This window comes from Arachis stenosperma, chromosome 5 (genome assembly GCF_014773155.1).
Source record: "Arachis stenosperma cultivar V10309 chromosome 5, arast.V10309.gnm1.PFL2, whole genome shotgun sequence".
Taxonomy (NCBI): Eukaryota; Viridiplantae; Streptophyta; class Magnoliopsida; order Fabales; family Fabaceae; genus Arachis; species Arachis stenosperma.
The window spans coordinates 37,875,333-37,891,394 of NC_080381.1; the positions used below are offsets into that span (position 1 = coordinate 37,875,333).

General features: G+C 36.2%; 1 protein-coding gene and 1 non-coding gene across 2 annotated transcripts; one reads left to right on the forward strand and one right to left on the reverse strand.

Annotated features, from left to right (window-relative positions):
• The first annotated feature begins 5,855 nt into the window (after positions 1–5,855).
• Positions 5,856–6,392, forward strand: LOC130980713 (uncharacterized). The gene has a single exon (XM_057904364.1). It carries the CDS (start codon positions 5,856–5,858, stop codon positions 6,390–6,392), a length of 537 nt encoding a protein of 178 aa, XP_057760347.1.
• A 5,319-nt stretch (positions 6,393–11,711) lies between these two features.
• On the reverse strand, positions 11,712–11,819 carry LOC130983612 (small nucleolar RNA R71). Its single transcript, XR_009087594.1, has one exon. It is a non-coding gene; the product is annotated as a small nucleolar RNA R71 (small nucleolar RNA).
• Between the last annotated feature and the right edge of the window lie 4,243 nt (positions 11,820–16,062).

Sequence of the window (16,062 nt, forward strand, 5' to 3'; positions counted from 1 at the left end):
AATTATTAAATCAAATATCATAATTAACATCTAGTAATTTATAAGTAGGTATTTATCATGAAATTTAACTAATACTTACAGTTTATTAGTATTAAATTTGGAAATCAAATCGATAATATTGTCTATCACTCTAGCTTATTATTATTTTTAAATTTTAATATTTTAAATTAGAATTTCGTTAAGGGAATAATTATCAAAGTTAATAAAAAAATAAGTTAAAATTTTTTAAATAAATTTAACTAATGAGTGATCTAAATATAATTAATAAACAAGAAAACTTATTATTATAACATATTTTTTTCATTGTATTGAATAGTTAAAAATGTTTTTTAATACAAACATATTTTTATTTGTAACAAGTTTTTATTAAGATATTTGTTAGCAACACCAATTTTAAAATTTGAACAAACATATTTTAAATTAAAAAATATTATTTATATATTGAAATCAATCATTATATATTTATGTATAAATATATGTATTGTTTAATTTATTTTTAATGTATATTTTATATTAATCACTAATTTTAATAACTAATTTTAGTATATATATAATATAGTTGTTTAAATTAATAGCTCTAGAACAACTTTTCTTTTTAAAATCTTGGCAGAGCAAAAACACTTAAAGATTGATTTTATTCATATGATGGAAAGATTAAAAAAATAAAAAAAATAGAGAAGTTGATCACCGACCCAGCTCGCAACGGAAGAATAATGAGGTGTGCAATTTATGACCACTACCAGTATGTCTCTCTTTAGTTTTCAGCTATGGACTATACCATACTAGGTTTGCACATGGAAATTACCAGTTAAATATGTATATATGTTATCCAGATTACTTAACAATCAAATGTAAAGATGATTTTGAGCATTTGCAAATAATTACTCACAAAATTTTGTTTAAATTTACAGAGTTGAGTGCTGAAATAGTGGAACAAGTATTATATTATATGAGAAAAAAATTAAAAAAAATATAGTTGACGAATGAAAAATTTTATTACTTTTGTTATTATTAGCATTCATATATATACAAATGTATTAAATACTTTATTCTAATAAATATATTCTAACAATTTATATACACCAGAATATTTTAAGGATAATTAAAGAATACCTAATTAATAAGATAAAATACTATTTAATATATAACCTTAATTACATACTCTTTAAGTTGAGGCATATAAAAATTGATGAGACTCAGCTTGTCATTATAAGAAAAGAAATTTTTAGGTGAGAGTGACTTGATTAGGACATTAGCAACTTGTTTGTTGAAGAAACTCGAAGGTGCTTAATTCCTGAACTTTATCACGAATAGTATGACAGTCAATCTCTATATGCTTAGTCCTTTTGTAAACTCTGATAAATTAGTAAATAATTAGTTAATACATTAGTTTCAAAAAAGAAGATTAGAAATGCGAATATTATATCAAATTAGGATAGAGCTCATTGAAATGAGAATTTTGACACTAATTTCAAAAGAATCGGTCCAAGAATAGACCGAATGGGTCGAACCGGTTGAACCAGACCCAAATCGAGCCCGTGGGCCCAACCGGCTCAACACTAAAAAAGGACCGAAGCCATCTCCTTTCTCCCATTCAACATAAACAGCACTGAAAGCTCCAGGAAAGAAAAGGAATGCTGAAACCTTACGGCAAACTTCCACCTGCCGTAGCTCCTCCGTCCGAGTTCCGATCGCCGCACCGTTTGCGGCCACGCGACAACCGTGTCAATCTCTACGTTTCTACCGGAACAATTTCATAGGAAAGCTATTAATTACTCTCACCCACTCTTTTCTCCCAATTTTCGAATTTTGAGTAGGAATGTTGAATTTCTTTGATTTCTGATGTTTTAGGATCCAATTAGCTTGAGGAAAACATTCACTCTTGCTTATGTGAAGCTTGGGTAAGGTGAGGATACGATAATTCTATTTTAATTACATTGAATTTGAGCTTTGAGTATTAACTTGGATATATATGTGTTATAAATGTGTATTAGGTTAAAAATAAATAATTGGAGCTTGAAATTGTGAATATTGGAATTTGGAGGAAGCTAAGCTTAGAGTTTGTTGAATTTTGAGGAGCTGCCTTGGTTTTAAATAAATTGATTTGGTCGTTATGTGGAAATCGGCCAAGGTATGGTTTAGGTTTCTTGCATTTAATATATAATGTTCTGTGAAAACTTAGGCTAGATGACCATAGGATAAGTTGGATTCCATGTATATATTTAATACTTAGTATCTTGTTGATGAACATGGTTGGTTTGGTGCTTGTTGACTGATTGGTGATTTGGTGAATTATTGATTTGAGGTATAACTATTTTGAAGGTTGTTATGATAATGAGGTATTTTGTGTTAAAAGCCTAGGATTTGTGAACTATGATTCTTAGTTGAATTTGGGAGTTAAAGAAGAATCTAGAATTCTGTGTTTGAGTCAGTTGCAGATTTCAAGTGATTTTAAATCAGAACTTTTGAAGGCTCATCGAGATAGTAAAACGTTACGTAAGGTATTACCAGCAGTTGAACAGAAAAAACAGTGGAGAGTGTCAAAAGGTCAGGATGGTTTGTGGAGGTTCAAGAATCGGATCATTGTGCCAGATGTTGGAGACCTGCGACAAAGAATCTTGAAGGAAGCCCAAAAGAGCGGGTTCTCAACTCATCCAGGAAGCACCAAAATATACCAAGATCTGGAAGCAATGTTCTGGTGGCCATGAATGAAGAATGATGTGGCATTGCATGTATCTAAATGTTTAACGTGTCAGAGTGTTAAAGTTGAGCATCAGAGAGCATCAGGAACCCTTCAGCCTTTAGATATTCTACAATGGGAATGGGAGAGTATCAGAATAGATTTTGTGATAGGTTTGCCTAAAACCTGGTCTGGTTGTGACGCTATTTGGGTGGTTGTGGATTGACTGACAAAATCAACCCACTTTCTTCCTATCTGAATAAGTTGCACAATGGAAGAATCTACTCGAATATATATATATCAAAGAGATTGTTAGACTGCACGGCGTGCCTTCTACCATTATATCTGACAGAGATCCTCGTTTTACATCAAAGTTCTGGAGAGCCTTTAAGTGTGTATTTGGGACTCAGTTGAGCTTGAGTACTGCATATCACCCTTAGATAGATGATCAATTAGAGAGAACTATCCAGACCATGGAGGATATGATAAGGGCTTGTGTTTTGGACCAGGCGGCGAGTTGGGATCGGTATATGCCACTAGTGGAGTTTGTTTATAATAATAGCTACCATGCGAGCATCGAAATGACTCCATATGAGGCTCTCTATGGCAAAAAATGGCAATCTCCGCTATGTTGGTATGAAACTGAAGAAAGAAGTTTATTAGGGCCTGAGATGATAGCAGAAACTACTAAGCAGATAAAGAAGATTCGTAACCGAATGCATATAGCCCAAAGCCGGCAGAAGAGCTATGCTGATCAAAGGCGAAAACCTTTGGAGTTCAAAGAAGGAGAGCATGTCTTTTTGAAAGTTACACCAACCATTGGAGTGGGAAGAGCTATTAAGACTAAGAAACTGAATCCCCGTTATATTGGACCGTTTGAGATCCTGAAAAGAATTGGGCCAGCGGCTTATAGAATTGCCTTACCGCTGTATCTTTTGAACTTACACGACGTGTTTCATGTATCACAGCTTCGGAAGTATACTCTAGACGCAAGTCATATTGTGGAACCGGATCCGATTCAGGTAAGAGAAGATCTAACACTTCCAGTAATTCCGGTGAGAATTGACGACACTAGTATTAAACGATTGCGCGGGAAAGAAGTATCATTGGTAAAGGTAGCTAGGAGTCGAGCTGGTATCAAAGAACACACTTGGGAACTCGAATCAGATATGCGGAAAGACTACCCACATCTCTTTTCAGGTAACTAAATTCGAATTTTGAGGGCAAAATTCTTTATTCGGTGGGTAGGATGTAAACCCAGATAAATAAGTAAAAAATTAGTTAATAAATTAGTTTTAATAAAGAAGATTAGAAAAGCGAATATTATATCAAATTAGAATAGAGCTCATCCAAACCGAGCCCGTGGGCCCAACCAACCCATCACTTAAAAAGGACTGAAGCAATCTCCTTTCTCCCATTCAGCATAATCAGCACTGAAAGCTCCAGGAAAGAAAAGGAATGCTGAAACCTTACGGCAAACTTCCACCCGCCGTAGCTCCTCTGTCCGAGTTCGCCGCACCGTTTGCGGCCACGCGACCACCGTGTCGAGCTCTACGTTTTTACCGGAACAATTTCATAGGTAAGCTATTAATTACTCTCTCCCACTCTTTTCTCCCAATTTTCGAATTTTGAGTAGGAATGTTGAATTTCTTTGATTTCTGATGTTTTAGGATCTAATTAGCTTGAGAAAAATATTCACTCATGCTTATGTGAAGCTTAGGTAAGGTGAGGATACGATAATTCTATTTTAATTACATTGAATTTGAGCTTTGAGTATCAAATTGGATATATATGTGTTATAAATGTGTATTAGGTTAAAAATAAATAATTGGAGCTTGAAATTGTGAATATTGGAATTTAGAGGAAGCTAAGCTTAGAGTTTGTTGAATTTTGAGGAGCTGCCTTGGTTTTAAATAAATTGATTTGGTCGTTATGTGGAAATCGGCCAAGGTATGGTTTAGGTTTCTTGCATTTAATATATAATGTTCTGTGAAAACTTAGGCTAGATGACCATAGGATAAGTTGGATTCCATGTATATATTTAATACTTAGTATCTTGTTGATGAACATGGTTGGTTTGGTGCTTGTTGACTGATTGGTGATTTGGTTAATTATTGATTTGAGGTATAACTATTTTGAAGGTTGTTATGATAATGAGGTATTTTGTGTTAAAAGCCTAGGATTTGTGAACTATGATTCTTAGTTGAATTTGGGAGTTAAAGAAGAATCTAGAATTCTGTGTTTGAGTCAGTTGCAGATTTCAAGTGATTTTAAATCAGAACTTTTGAAGGCTCATCGAGATAGTAAAACGTTACGTAAGGTATTACCAGCAGTTGAACAGGAAAAACAGTGGAGAGTGTCAAAAGGTCAGGATGGTTTGTGGAGGTTCAAGAATCGGATCATTGTGTCAGATGTTGGAGACCTGCGACAAAGAATCTTGAAGGAAGCCCATAAGAGCGGATTCTCAATTCATCCAGGAAGCACCAAAATATACCAAGATCTGGAAGCAATGTTCTGGTGGCCAGGAATGAAGAATGATGTGGCATTGCATGTATCTAAATGTTTAACGTGTCAGAGTGTTAAAGTTGAGCATCAGAGACCATCAGGAACCCTTCAGCCTTTAGATATTCTACAATGGGAATGGGAGAGTATCAGAATAGATTTTGTGATAGGTTTGCCTAAAACCTGGTCTGGTTGTGACGCTATTTGGGTGGTTGTGGATTGACTGACAAAATTAGCCCACTTTCTTCCTATCTGAATAAGTTGCACAATGGAAGAATCTACTCGAATATATATATATATATATATAAAAGATTGTTAGACTGCACGGCGTGCCTTCTACCATTATATCTGACAGAGATCCTTGTTTTATATCAAGGTTCTGGAGAGCCTTTAAGTGTGCATTTGGGACTCAGTTGAGCTTGAGTACTGCATATCACCCTTAGATAGATGGTCAATTAGAGAGAACTATCCTAACCTTGGAGGATATGCTAAGGGCTTGTGTTTTGGACCAGGCGGTGAGTTGGGATCGGTATATGCCACTAGTGGAGTTTGCTTATAATAATAGCTACCATGCGAGCATCAGAATGACTCCATATGAGGCTCTCTATGGCAGAAAATGTCAATCTCCGCTATGTTGGTATGAAACTGAAGAAAGGAGTTATTAGGGCCTGAGATGATAGCTAAAACTACTAAGCAGATAAAGAAGATTCACAACCGAATGCATATAGCCCAAAGCCGGCAGAAGAGTTATGCTGATCAAAGGCAAAAACCTTTGGAGTTCAAAGAAGGAGAGCATATCTTTCTGAAAGTTACACCAACTATTGGAGTGGGAAGAGCTATTAAGACTAAGAAACTGAATCCCCGTTATATTGGATCGTTTGAGATCCTGAAAAGAATTGGGCCAGCGGCTTATAGAATTGCCTTACCGCCGTATCTTTCGAACTTGCACGACGTGTTTCATGTATCACAGCTTCAGAAGTATACTCTAGACGCAAGTCATATTGTGGAACCGGATCTAATTCAGGTAAGAGAAGATCTAACACTTCCAGTAATTCCGGTGAGAATTGACGACACTAGTATTAAACGATTGCGCGGGAAAGAAGTATCATTGGTAAAGGTAGCTAGGAGTCGAGCTGGTATCAAAGAACACACTTGTGAACTCGAATCAGATATGTGGAAAGACTACCCACATCTCTTTTCAGGTAACTAAATTCGAATTTTGAGGGCAAAATTCTTTGTTCGGTGGGTAGGATGTAAACCAGATAAATAAGTAAATAATTAGTTAATAAATTAGTTTTAATAAAGAAGATTAGAAAGGCGAATATTATATCAAATTAGGATAGAGCTCATCCAAACCGAGCCCGTGGGCCCAACCAACCCATCACTTAAAAAGGACCGAAGCCATCTCCTTTCTCCCATTCAGCATAAACAGCGCTGAAAGCTCCAGGAAAGAAAAGGAGTGCCGAAACCTTACGGCAAACTTCAACCCGCCGTAGCTCCTCCGTCCGAGCTCCGATCGCCGCACTGATTGCAGCCACGCGACCACCGTGTCGAGCTCTACGTTTCTACCGGAACAATTTCATAGGTAAGCCATTAATTACTCTCAGCCACTCTTTCCCCCAATTTTTAAATTTTGAGGAGGAATGTTGAATTTCTTTGATTTATGATGTTTTAGGATCCAATTATCTTGAGAAAAATATTCACTCTTGCTTATGTGAGGCTTGGATAAGGTGATGATATGATAATTCTATTTTAATTATATTGAATTTGAGCTTTGAGTATTAAATTGGATATATATGTGTTATAAATGTGTATTAGGTTGAAAATAAATAATTGGAACTTGAAATTGTGAATATTAGAATTTGGAGGAAGCTGAGCTTAAAGTTTGTTAAATTTTGAGGAGCTGCCTTGGTTTTAAATAAATTGATTTGGTCATTACGTGGAAATCGGTCGAGGTATGGTTTAGGCTTCTTGCATTTAATATATAATGTTCTGTGAAAACTTAGGCTAGATGACCATAGGATAAGTTGGATTGTATGTATATATTTAATACTTAGTATCCTATTGATGAACATGGTTGGTTTGGTGCTTGTTGAGTAACTAGTGATTTGGTGAATTATTGATTTGAGGTATAACTATTTTGGAGGTTGTTGTGATAATGACGTATTTTGTGTTAAAAGCCTAGGATTTGGGAACTATGATTCTTAGTTGAATTTCGGTTGTTGGATTTGATTATTGTATGAGTACAATTGTTTATCTGAGGTAGATTTATTGTGGTGATTGTTATGATGATGAGGAAGGGTATGTTGAATTGAAAAGAATGCAGGTTTGGACCCGAAAAGGGTGGCAAAGTCCGAGTTTTAGAGGAGATGTTGCCGAAATTTTATAAAAATTAGAGATTTTGTTTAGATGATTATTTAAAAAGATTTATATTCAAAGGTTATATGGTTTGATTTAGAGTTATTAAGAAAACGAGTATGTTTTAAGTTTGATTTATTTAGAAAAGAATTAATTATGTTTTGAATTGGAACTATTGATAGATGGAATGGGAGGTGTGATAATGAAGGATAAGGATTGAATATGATTGATGTATGATGATGAATGAGATACGATTGAGAATGATGTGGATGTTGATGAATTATATTTGAATTATTTATATGGCTTATGAATTTGAATGATCTGAGATACGAGATTACGTGGGTAAAGTACCGTGGCTTATCACCACGTGTACCAAGTTGAAAACTCGATACACTGTTGACCCTACGACGTAAGGGTGACCGGGCACTATAAATTCCCGGGAATGTTAACCCTGATGAGCGGATATTTTATACGCTTTTGGCATTGTTTTTAGGTAGTTTTTAGTAGGATCTAGCTACTTTTAGGGATGTTTTCATTAGTTTTTATGCTAAATTCACATTTCTGGATTTCACTATGAGTTTGTATATTTTTCTGTGATTTCAGGTATTTTCTGGCTGAAATTGAGGGACCTGAGCAAAACTCTGATAAGGAGGCTGACAAAGGACTGCTGATGCTGTTGGATTCTGACCTCCCTGCCATCGAAATGGATTTTTTGGAGCTACTCCAAATGGTGCGTTCTTAATGGCGTTGTAAAGTAGACATCCAGAGCTTTCCAGCAATATATAATAGTCCATACTTTGTTCGAGATTAGATGATGCAATCTGGCGTTCAACGCCAGTCCCATGCTGCATTCTGGAGTAAAACGCTAGAAACACGTCACAAACCAGAGTTAAACGCCAAAAACACGTTACAACTTGGCGTTTAACTCCAAGAGAAGCCTCTGCACGTGTAAAGCTCAAACTCAGCCCAAGCACACATCAAGTGGGCCCCAGAAGTGGATTTCTGCATCAATTACTTACTTCTGTAAACCCTAGTAGCTAATTTAGTATAAATAGAACTTTTTACTATTGTACTAGCGTCCGGTTTTGGGATTATCTAGTCCTTTTCCCTTATTTTTGATTTCATATGCCATTCATGGGGGCTGGCCATTCGGCCATGCTTGGAACATCACTTATGTATTTTCAACAATGGAGTTTCTACACACCATAGATTAAGGGTGTGGAGCTCTGCTGTACTTCGAGTTTCAATGCAATTACTACTATTTTCTATTCAATTCAGCTTATTCTTATTCTAAGATATTCGTTGCACCTCAACATGACGAATGTGATGATCCATGACACTCATCATCATTCTCACCTATGAACGTGTAATTGACAACCACTTCCGTTCTACCTCAGAACGAGCGTGTATCTTTTGGATTCCTTAATCAGAATCTTCGTGGTATAAGCTAGAACCCTTTGGCGGCCATTCTTGAGAATCCGGAAAGTCTAAACCTTGTCTGTGATATTCCGAGTAGGATTCAAGGATTGAATGACTGTGATGAGCTTCAAACTCGCGATTGTTGGGCGTGGTGACAGACGCAAAAGAATCAATGGATTCTATTCCGACATGATCGAGAACCAACAGATGATTAGCCGTGCTGTGACAAGAGCATTTGGACCTTTTTCACTGAGAAGATGGGAAGTAGCCATTGACAACGGTGATGCCCTACATACAGCTTGCCATGGAAAGGAGTAAGAAGGATTGGATGAAAGCAGTAGGAAAGTAGAGATTCAACAGGGACAAGCATCTCCATACTCTTATATGAAATTCCCACCAATAATTTACATAAGTATCTCTATCTTTATTTTCTGTTTAATTATTATTAATTTCGAAAACCATTATAACCATTTGAATCCGCCTAACTGAGATTTACAAGATGACCATAGCTTGTTTCATACCAACAATTTCCGTGGGATCGACCCTTACTCACGTAAGGTATTACTTGGACGACCCAGTGCACTTGCTGGTTAGTTGTGTAGGATTATGACAAAGTGTGATTCACATTTGAGAGCGCTACCAAGTTTTTGCCGCCATTGTTGATGATCACAATTTCGTGCACCAAGTTTTTGGCGCCGTTGCCGGGAATTTTTCGAGTTTGGACAACTGACGGTTCATCTTGTTGCTCAAATTAGGTAATTTTCTTTTCAAAAAGTTTTCAAAAATCTTTCAAAATTTTTTTTCTTTGTTTTCATTTTTCTAAAAATTATTTTCGAAAAAAAAATACAAAAAAAATTATAAAATCATAAAAATAAAAAATATTTTGTGTTTCTTGTTTGAGTCTAGTGTCAATTTTTAAGTTTGGTGTCAATTGCATGTTTTAAAAATTTATGCATTTTTCGAAAATTTCATGCATAGTGTTCTTCATGATCTTCAAGTTGTTCTTGATAAGTCTTCTTGTTTGATCCTCATATTTTCTTGTTTTGTGTCTTTTCTTGTTTCTCATATGCATTCTTGAATTCTTAGAGTCTAAGTATTAAAAATTTCTAAGTTTGGTGTCTTGCATGTTTTTCTTTTCTTGAAAATTTTTCAAAAATAAATATTTATGTTCATCTTGACATTCAAAGTGTTCTTAGTGTTCATCTTGACATTCATAGTGTTCTTGCATGCATCATGTGTTTTGATTCATAATTTTTATAGTGAGTCATTTTTGTGTTTTTCTCTCTCCTCATTAAAAAATTCAAAAATAAAAAAAATTATCTTTTCCTTAATTTTCTCATAAATTTCAAAAATTTGAGTTGACTTAGTCAAAAAAATTTAAAAAAAAAACTTAGCTATTTCTTATAAGTCAAGTCAAATTTTCAATTTTAAAAATCTTATCTTTTCAAAACTTTTTCAAAAAAAAATCAAATCTTTTTCATTTTTCTTTTATGATTTTCGAAAATTTGAAAATATTTTTCCAAAATCTTTTCTTATCTTTATTTCATGATTTTCAAAAACTTTACTAACAATTAATGTGATTGATTCAAAAATTTGAAGTTTGTTACTTTCTTGTTAAGAAAAGTTCAATCTTTAAATTCTAGAATCATATCTTTTAGTTTCTTGTTAGTCAAGTAATTAATTTTAATTTTAAAAAATCATATCTTTTCAATCATATCTTTTTATCATATCTTCTTAAATCATATCTTTTTCAAAAATTTGATTTTAAAATATCTTTTCTAACTTCTTATCTTTTCAAAAATTGATTTCCAACTAACTAATTGACTTTTGGTTGTTTCTTATCTTTTCAAAACCAACTAACCACTTTTCCCTCTCTAATTTTCGAAAACTCCTCACCCATTTTTCAAAATTCTTTTTATTCAACTAATTGTTTCAAATTTTAATTTTAATTTTATTTATTCTTTTAATTTTCGAAAAATCACTAACCCTTTTTCAAAATTAATTTTCGAAAACTCCTCTCTCTCATCTTCTTCTATTTATTTATTTATCTACTAACACTTCTCTTCTACTCAAGAATTCAAACTCATTCCTCCCCCCTTGTGTTTGGATTCTTACCTTTTCCTTCTTCTATTCCTTTCTTCTTCTACTAACATAAAGAAATCTCTATACTGTGACATAGAGGATTCCACTTCTTTTTCTATTCTCTTCTCTTTCATATGAGCAGGAACAAGGAAAAATGCATTCTTGTTGAAGCTGATCCTGAACTAAAAGGACTCTGAAGAGGAAACTAAGAGAAGCTAAATTACAACAAGCCAAAGACAACCTTACTGAAATTTTCGAACAAGAAAAGAATATGGCAGCCGAACCCAACAACAATAATGCAAAGAGGATGCTTGGTGATTATACTACACGTACTTCTAAATTTGATGGAAGAAGCATCTCAATTCCTGCCATTGGAGCAAACAATTTTGAGCTGAAGCCTCAGCTAGTCGCTCTAATGCAACAGAACTGCAAGTTCTATGGACTTCCATCAGAAGATCCCTATCAGTTTTTAACTGAATTCTTGCAGATCTGCGATACTGTTAAGACTAATGGAGTAGATCCTGAAGTCTACAGGCTCATGCTTTTCCCTTTTGCTGTAAGAGACAGAGCTAGAACATGGTTGGATTCGAAACCTAAAAATAGCTTGGACTCTTGGGATAAGCTGGTCACGGCTTTCTTGGCTAAGTTCTTTCCTCCTCAAAAGCTGATCAAGCTTAGAGTGGATGTTCAGACCTTCAAACAAAAAGATGGTGAATCCCTCTATGAAGCTTGGGAAAGATACAAGCAGATGACCAAAAGGTGTCCTTCTGACATGCTTTTAGAGTGGACCATTTTGGATATATTCTATTATGGTCTATCTGAGTTCTCCAAGATGTCACTGGACCATTCTGCAGGTGGATCCATTCACCTAAAGAAAATGCCTACAGAAGCTCAAGAACTTATTGACATGGTTGCAAATAACCAATTCATGTACACTTCTGAGAGGAATCCGTGAATAATGGGACGCCTCAGAGGAAGGGAGTTCTTGAAATTGATGCTCTGAATGTCATATTGGCTCAGAACAAAATGTTGACTCAGCAAGTCAACATGATTTCTCAAAGTCTGAATGGATGGCAAAATGCATCCAACAGTACTAAAGAGGCATCTTCTGAAGAAGAAGCTTATGATCCTGAGAACCCTGCAATGGCAGAGGTGAATTACATGGATGAACCTTATGGGAACACGTATAATTCCTCATGGAGAAATCATCCAAATTTCTCATGGAAGGATCAACAAAAGCCTCAACAAAGCTTTAATAATGGTGGAAGAAACATGCTCAGCAATAGCAAGCCTTTTCCATCATCTTCTCAGCAACAGACAGAGAATTCTGAGCAGAGCTCCTCTAGCTTAGCAAACATAGTCTCTGATCTGTCTAAGGCCACTTTAAGTTTTATGAGTGAAACAAGGTCTTCCATTAGAAATTTGGAGGCACAAGTGGGCTAGCTGAGTAAGAAAGTCACTGAAACTCCTCCTAGTACTCTCCTAAGCAATACTGAAGAGAATCCAAAAAGAGAGTGCAAGGCCATTGACATAATCAAAATGGCCGAACCTAGAGAAGAAGGGGAGGACGTGAATCCCAATGAGGAAGACCTCATGGGACATTTCCCAGACAAGAAGGAGTTCCCTATTGAGGACCTAAAGGAATCTGAGGCTCATATAGAGACCATAGAGATTCTATTGAACCTCCTTCTGCCATTCATGAGCTCTGAGAACTATTCTTCCTTTGAAGAGGATGAAGATGTAACTGGATAGCAAGTTGCTCAATATCTAGGAGCCATCATGAAGCTGAATGCCAAGTTGTTTGGTAATGAGACTTGGGAAGATGCACCTCCCTTGCTCATTACTGAACTAGATACATGGGTTCAGCAAACTTTACCTCAAAAGAAACAAGGTTCTGGTAAATTTTTAATACCATGTACCATAGGCACCATGACCTTTGAGAAGGCTCTGTGTGACCTGGGGTTAGGCATAAATCTTATGCCACTCTCTGTAATAGAGAAACTGGGGATCTTTGAGGTACATGCTGCCACATTCTCATTACAGATGGCAGACAAGTCAGTAAGACAAGCTTATGGATTGGTAGAGGACGTGTTAGTAAAGGTTAAAGGCCTTTACATCCCTACTGATTTCATAATCTTAGACATTAGGAAGGAGGAGGATGAATGCATCATCCTTGGAAGACCCTTCCTAGCCACAACAGGAGCTGTGACTAATGTTAACAGAGGAGAATTAGTCCTTCAATTGAATGGGGACTACCTGGTGTTTAAGGCCCAAGGCTATCCTTCTGTAACAATAGAGAAGAAGTATGAAAAGCTTTCCTCAGTACAGAGTCAAACAAAGCCCCCTCACTCAAACTCTAAATTTGGTGTTGGGAGGCTACAACCAAACTCTAAGTTTGGTATTGAACTCTCACATTCAAACTCTACGTTTGGTGTTGGAAGTCCACAACATTGACCTGATCACCTGTGAAGCTCTATAAGAGCACACTGTCAAGCTAGTGACATTAAAGAAGCGCTTATTGGGAGGCAACCTAATTTTTATTCATATAATTTTATTTTTATTTCATTGTTCTTTTATGTTTTATTAGGTTCATGATCATGTGGAGTCACAAAATAAATACTAAAATTAAAAACAGAATAAAAAAATAACAGAAGAAAAAGCACACCCTGGAGGAAGAGTTTACTGGCATTTAAACGCCAATAAGGAGCATCTTTCTGGCGTTCAAACGCCAGGATTGCACCCTGAGAAAAATTGACGTTCAACACCAGAAACATGCTGCAGACTAGCATTGAACGCCCAAAACAAGCATAGAGCTGGCGTTTAACGCTAGAAACAAGCATCAATCTGGCGTTAAAATCCAGGATTGCATGCAGAGGGTGTTTTACACGCCTAATTGGTGCAGGGATGATAAATTCTTGACACCTCAGGATCTGTGGACCCCACAGGATCTCCACCTACCTCAACTTACCTTCTCTCTTCTTCACACAATCCAATAACACTATTCCCCAAACACCCTTCACCAATCACCTCAATCTCTCTTCCCAATTACCCTTTCACCACTCACATCCATCCACTCGTCCCCATAAACCCCACCTACCTTCAAAATTTAAAATCTCTTTCCCACCCAAAACTACCCTAAATGGCCGAACCTAATCCATCTCCCTTCACTATATAAACCCCTCTATCCTTCTTCATTTTCACACACCACAACCCTCTCTTCTTCACCTTGGCCGAAACCACACACCTCTCCCTTTCTTCCATATTTTCTTCTTCTTCTTCTTCTTTTCTTTCTTCTTCTTTTGCTCAAGGGCGAGCAATATTCTAAGTTTGGTGTGGTAAAAGTATAGCTTTTTTGTTTTTCCATAACCACTTATGGCACCTAAGGCCGGAGAAACCTCTAGAAAAGGAAAAGGGAAGACAAAAGCTTCCACCTCCGAGTCATGGGAGATGGAGAGATTCATCTCAAAGGTCCATCAAGACCACTTCTATGAAGTTGTGGCCAAGAAGAAGGTGATTCCTGAGGTCCCTTTCAAGCTCAAGAAAAATGAGTATCCGGAGATCCGACATGAGATCCAAAGAAGAGGTTGGGAAGTTCTGACCAACCCCATTCAACAAGTCAGAATCCTAATGGTTCAAGAGTTCTATGCCAATGCATGGATCACTAGGAACCATGATCAAAGTATGAACCCGAATCCAAAGAATTATCTTACAATGGTTTGGGGGAAATACTTAGATTTCAGTCCAAAAAATGTGAGGTTGGCATTCAACTTGCCTATGATGCAAGAAGATGCATGCCCCTACACTAGAAGGGTCAACTTTGATCAAAGATTGGACCAAGTCCTTATGGACATATGTGTGGAAGGAGCTCAATAGAAAAGAGACTCTAAAGGCAAGCCGATTCAATTGAGAAGACTGGACCTTAAGCCTTTGGCTAGAGGATGGTTGGAGTTCATCCAACGCTCCATCATCCCCACTAGCAACTGATCCGAAGTTACTGTGGATCGGGTCATCATGATCCATAGCATCATGATTGGAGAGGAAATAGAAGTTCATGAAGTCATATCTCTTGAATTCTACAAAGTAGCCGAAAAGTCCTCCGCCATGGCAAGGCTAGCTTTTCCTCATCTTATTTGCCATCTATGCTACTCAGCTGGAGTTGTCATAGAAGGAGACATCTTCATTGAAGAGGACAAGCCCATCACTAAGAAAAGGATGGAGTAAACAAGAGAGGTCATCCATGGATCTCAAGAGATGCATGAGGAAGCTCATCATCAAGAAATCCCTAAGATGCCTCAAGGGATGCACTTTTCTCCAAACAACTATTGGGAACAACTCAACACTTCTCTAGAAAACTTGAGTTATAACATGGACCAATTAAGGGTGGAACACCAAGAGCACTCCCTCATTCTCCATGAGATCAGACAAGATCAAAGAGCTTTGAGGGAGGAGCAAAAACGGCAAGAAAGAGACATAGAAGAGCTCAAGGACATCATTGGTCCTTCAAGAAGAAGACGCCACCATCACTAAGGTGGACTCATTCCTTGTTCTTATTTCTCTGTTTTTGGTTTTTATGCTATATGTTTGTCTATGTTTGTGTCTCTACTTCATGATCATTAGTATTTAGTAACTATGTCTTAAGGCTATGAATAATTCCATGAATCCTTTACCTTTCTTAAATGAAAAATGTTTTTAATACAAAAGAACAAGAAGTACATGAGTTTCGAAATTGTCCTTGAAATTGGTTTAATTATATTGATGTGGTGACAATACTTTTTGTTTTCTAAATGAATGTTTGAACAGTACATATTTTTTATCTTGTTGTTTATAAATGTTAAAATTTTTGGCTCTTGAAAGAATGATGAACAAAGAGAAATGTTATTGATGATCTGAAAAATCATGAAAATTGATTCTTGAAGCAAGAAAAAGCAGTGAAGAATAAAGCTTGAGAAAAAAAATGGCGAAAAAAATAGAGAAAGAAAAAGAAAGAGCAAGCAGAAAAAGTCAATAGCTCTTAAAACCAA